The sequence below is a fragment of the Gossypium raimondii genome, chromosome 6 (genome assembly GCF_025698545.1).
Source record: "Gossypium raimondii isolate GPD5lz chromosome 6, ASM2569854v1, whole genome shotgun sequence".
NCBI classification, from domain to species: Eukaryota; Viridiplantae; Streptophyta; class Magnoliopsida; order Malvales; family Malvaceae; genus Gossypium; species Gossypium raimondii.
Genome location: NC_068570.1, coordinates 4,468,401 through 4,473,541, shown reverse-complemented (window position 1 = coordinate 4,473,541; position 5,141 = coordinate 4,468,401). Strand labels below are relative to the sequence as shown.

At 35.4% G+C, this 5,141-nt stretch overlaps 1 protein-coding gene across 1 annotated transcript; it reads right to left on the bottom strand.

Annotated features, from left to right (window-relative positions):
• Window positions 1-1,629: 1,629 nt before the first annotated feature.
• LOC105771533 (low affinity sulfate transporter 3) lies at window positions 1,630-4,928 on the bottom strand. Its single transcript, XM_012592981.2, has 12 exons — window positions 4,459-4,928; window positions 4,319-4,367; window positions 4,038-4,245; window positions 3,764-3,938; window positions 3,615-3,680; window positions 3,295-3,525; window positions 3,066-3,192; window positions 2,700-2,986; window positions 2,407-2,606; window positions 2,204-2,286; window positions 2,041-2,117; window positions 1,630-1,947 (listed from the first exon to the last, which is right to left on the bottom strand). The coding sequence occupies exons 1-12, from the start codon at window positions 4,777-4,779 to the stop codon at window positions 1,810-1,812; spliced, it is 1,962 nt and encodes a 653-aa protein (XP_012448435.1). The 5' UTR covers window positions 4,780-4,928; the 3' UTR covers window positions 1,630-1,809.
• Between the last annotated feature and the right edge of the window lie 213 nt (window positions 4,929-5,141).

Here is a 5,141-nt window from a genome sequence, read left to right as displayed (position 1 = left end):
TTTGTCCCAAAAGTAATAGTTGAACGAGGGTAGAAGGAAAGAATGAAGAAATTACAGTAGCGAATGTTTCCATGTTGGGATAAAAATGTTATTACTTATCCTATTAATTGTTTATGTATGGTCAACTTGCATCAAGGGGCCAAAATTGCACAAAAGAGTCGCACAAATCGCCATAGTAAAGCAATGACATCGCGATGTTTAAGATTATGAGATTATGAGGACAAGAATAACTAATATTTTTTCATGCAAATGATAGCATATGGGAAAAGGGGTCACTATATGAAGGGGAATCCCAATTTGCAACTCGTCAAAAGCCAACTTTGTCATTTCCACAAGCCAAGAAGAGAACAAAATTCGGTGTAACTTTTGGTGCCCCCTCCAACCATTTTTCAACCCGTGTATTTACACTTTACGGAGATTTACCTTGCTCTTTATCACGTTAGTATTGTTCCAGTTAGAAAGAAAGATTGAAGAGCAAATTCTTTGAACTCTTTCCCTTCGACCAATTGTGCTTTTTTCTAAGTAAATTGCTTTGTTGGGTATCAAGTTTGATGCAAACATATTTTGCTATCATTTTTTTCCATATACTATCAACGTTTATTTTGCGCATACAGTGACATTTGAAAGATAACATCAAACAAGTCTGGGTTTGATTGCCAACATCTTAAATTGTTTTCTTTCTACCCAAAATTTACAACAATCATTCTACCAAAAAAATTGTCAAATGAAGCTGGAGATTACATGCAGAGCTTATTATTTATTTTTTAACTTAATTTCTATTTTCTAACTTAGCCCTCCTTTGCCTATAAATTGTTCATCAAGAGTGGAAAAAACTCTCCACTTTCATTCCACTTTCCCTTATAATTTAAGCTTTTTATTTATTTTTCTTCGAAAAAAAAAAAGCTTACCTTTTCTTAATAATTGAAGATCCAATGAGAACAAAATAAATAATAAGCTCCTTTTTTTTCGAAAATAAAAAGATTGCAGAACTGATCTTGGCAATGTTAGTGGAAATCTATGGCTTTGATCAAGTCTCTTCACTAACATACTTAAGACTTGGTTTAATTGACTTACAAGGCCTTGGCTAATCACACTTTTAAGTCTCTTTTCTCTCACAGGAATAGCTAATTTACTTTCCTTTTACAAGCTGTCCATAGTAGGTCATTTATAACCATTTATTGGCGTCACATTTAATACATAAATAAAAGATAGTGATTACAATATTCATTTTTGAGAAATTTTAATTAACTTAATTTTTAATAAAGCACGAATTACGATATTAAATTAACATATTTGTAGTACAACTGATTTTTTTATTTCAAATATCGATTTTTTAAAGAAAACTCATAATACCTGTAAGAGAAATGATTGTATAAAATTGTGATTTCACTGTGATTTCACGTCATCATTATCTCTTTTCAATAAAAGTATGACAAATCAGATTTTTTCTCCTGTTTTTCAGCTTTTTTCCTGATGAAAAATTCAAATCCAACTGAAAATGTTAAAAATCAAGAGGAAAAATCTAATTTGTCATACTCCTATCGGAAAGAGATAAAAATGACGTGAAATCACAGTTTCATACAATCTCTTCTCATATTTGTATTACAATCCAACAGTTAAATTAATATATTAGACAATAAAACACATTTTCGGCAGATTTAATAATATCAAAGTAGCCAATTATTAGATTTCACAAGGGCTAATGTATTGGCATATACAGGAAAACTTTATTCAAATATTCCAACTGAAAGTTCTTGATTAACGTTAATTTCATCAAAAACCGATACCGAAAATCCAAAACCTAGCAAGCTATACCAGTTTAGAAGCAAGGCATGCATCCACAGCTTCGCCAACAGTAAGGAAAATCCACTCTATTCCAATCTTCTCCACAACTTTTGCTACTTTTAGCTTGTGGATCACTTGCCACCTTAGGTTCACCATTGCCAACTGCAAAAATTTATATAAAGTTATATAAATTATATGGTTCTAAAGATCACAAACGCGTTGTAATAGATCACAAACGCGTTGCAATAAGCTTACTTTTATTCCTAGTGAAACCAGATTGTTGTGAAGTTCTTCAAGTGCAAAAATCCCAGAAGTGTCTATGTTCATCACATCTGTCACAAAGGGAACCCGATTAGTCTATTCTCTAGTGTCTGTGTGTGTGTGTGTGTGTTTTAATCTGTAAGATGATGAAACTCACTGGACATGTCTAGGATTAAGATTTGCCCTGTGTCTTTTTCAGTTTCTTTTGTTCCACCTTCTTCTGTCACGAGCCTCATTATTCTAAAACATGGGGATGAAAAAGTTATTGATACCTGTCTTTTTTTGTAGTCTTTTCTTTTTTATTGTTTGATGTTGGATGCCATTACTTAAAAGTGGTCATAATTTTGTAGTTGCACGTACCTTTCTCTTATGCAATTGGCGTTGGCAAAGCAAAGTAAGCCAGAATTTATTCCAAGTGCCAACAGTCCTGGAGTTTCACTTTCAATAGCCATGGGATACTGATTAACCTCACAAAAGGTATCTGTTCTAGGAAGTCTTCCTAGTTGTTCAACGCTTGGTCGAATCGAGTTCAACACTATCTTGGCAAACGAGATAGTTACCTGCAATATTTGTTGGCAAGGAACACAAACTCAATATGTACCATTTCATTAGAACTTTTAGTAAGATATTCAAGGAAGATGATGGGAAATTACAGCGGCTAGAAGACCGATTTCCACAGATACGAACAAGACGCCGAAGAAGGCGCCAAGACAAGCTAGGAAGTCTAATTTGTCGACTTTCCAGATATAGTAAGCTTCATTGATGTCAATAAGTCCAGGAAGTGCAGAGAGGATAATGGAAGCAAGGATGGAAATGGGAGTGTAATACAAGAGCTTGGTAAACAACTCCAATGCCACTACCACTGTAATGGCCATTACTATGTTCGACACTGCAGTCTGGCAGCCTGCACTGAAATTCACTGCAGTCCTAGAAAATGAACCTGCCAATACATACAAAATATATTTCTTCCATAAGCACATTTGAATTTGATACAATGTATATGGGCTTCATCAGCTTACCAGTAGCTACATAGCAAGAAGTAAAAGACCCTGCTACGTTCATGAAGCCCATAGCCATCATTTCCTTGTTCCCATCTAAATGGTATCCTTTGATTGAAGCAAATGATCGACCAACTGCAATGGCTTCCTGAGATGATGAATGTTTTGAATGGAATCACCTTAAGCAAGCTAACCTAGATTATGATTTTACCATAGAAAAGAAAAGAGATGATGATGAATAGTTTCTCACAGTGAGAGCAACAACAGCAGAAATTAGTCCAATTTTGGCAGCTTGTGCAACATGCGGTCCGTTAAGCTGTAATTGATGGAGTGAACTTGGATTTAGGCCTCCTTTTAAGTGTTTTATTATCTTCACCCCATGTTCATCAGCTTTTGTAAGATATACTATCAGTGTAGATAATATGACTGATAAAAGAGGAGCAATTGCTGGTAACCAGAACAGCTTTTTGTTTCTTCTTCCCTAAAAAATCAGACAAACTTTTTTTGTGACTTATTAATCCACAATAAAAACAATTAATGAAATGAGAAAGCAAGGATTTGGTTACTTACTATAGACCTGGCAACCAGGAGGAATACTAGAAACAGACAACCTAGGCTGAAATTCAGAGGATGCCACTGTTCAAAAATGGCAGAAAAGGCTGAGATATAACATTTGATGGTTGGAATTTTTGTGGGATTTGCCTTATTTTACAACTTACTTCATGTGGAACTGATTTGAGAACCGATCCCAAGACTGATACCACGTCTGTTTTAGTAGTGAAGTGGTTCAATCCAAATAATCCCTTCAGTTGTTGAAGGCCTATGACAATGGCTGCACCCGCCATGAATCCAACAATTGCAGCATGTGAAAGGAAATCCACTAGGAACCCCAATCTGTTGTGTGTTATATCAGAATAAGATAGCAAGTTTTCTTGAGTGAGGGAATAACATGTAAATGTAAATCCTTCCCCGCTTCAAAACATGATTCAATACCTAAACAATCCAAATATGGCTTGGAAAGTCCCAGCAAAAAAAGTCACAGTGAAAACAAACTTTCTATATCCACTGGGGTCAACTACAGGATCCACCACGTTTGGAACGATCGAAGATAACAGCATTGAAACAACAGCCACTGGTCCAATTGCTATCTCTCTTGAACTCCCCATTAATGCATAAATAAGAGGTGGGACGACGCTTGTATCTACACAAGAAATATTTCAGATTGAGGATCAAAGCATAAAGAAAAAGTTTATATTTGGCTTCATGAAACTTACACAGGCCATATTGTGGATCAAGTTTGGCTATATTAGCATATCCAATACTCTGCACGAAATACAGTGTTGAGTAAGAACACAAAGAGGGAAGGAAGATAAACATGTAAAGAGAAAGAGATCCTAATGAGCTATATCTGTACCTGAGGAATGCTAAGGCTTGCAAGAGTTAAACCTGCCATGAAATCATCTTTAAGCTTTGAAGCATTATAAGTCTTTCCCCAGCTGAGGATTGGAAATAGAGCTTGAAAGAAGGACATGGCACCTAAGGAGTGGTTTCCTCTATGAGGAAACACATTCTTTCTGATACCACTAACAAGTTCTTGCCATAAGTAAGGAGGCTCCGGTGAATTAATCAACCACTTAGCTCTCTCGGTTCGACCGGAATCCTCCAGGTCTTGCTGCTGCTGCTGGTTGTTGTTGTGCATTTCCACAGAGAAGGACACGTTAGGCAAGGAAACCATACTTTGAAGTATTTGGGAGAACTCACTCACTCTCTGAGCTGCCTAGTAATATGATTAATCACTACATACTATAGCTTATGAATTTTTTTTGAGTCGATGAGTATTAACATCGTGCGGGCAGCTCATGTATACTACCTAAATTATCTCTTAAAAGTTTTCAGTGGTGACAAAAATGATGTGGGTCCTTACCCTGTTTGCAGTTCAAAACTTTAAAATTAGGTGGTTGTTTTTTTCTTTTTAAGTTTCTATGTCAGTTTTCGTAGATAATGTTTTAGTTTTATGGTTTTCTCTTCAACCCGCATTTTCCTTTTAAAAATGTAAAATAATTTTATTTTTATCATTAGGAAAAAAAATTCTTGAGG

Excerpts from the sequence above, each read along its gene's own strand:
- LOC105771533 (XM_012592981.2), bottom strand. The coding sequence starts at position 4,779 with ATGGTTTCCTTGCCTAACGTGTCCTTCTCTGTGGAAATGCACAACAAC. Across the intron at positions 4,246-4,318 it reads TGATCCACAATATGGCCTGT|ATACAAGCGTCGTCCCACCT; the intron begins GTAAGTTTCATG and ends TTTCTTGTGTAG. Across the intron at positions 3,526-3,614 it reads TCCTGGTTGCCAGGTCTATA|GGAAGAAGAAACAAAAAGCT; the intron begins GTAAGTAACCAA and ends CTGATTTTTTAG.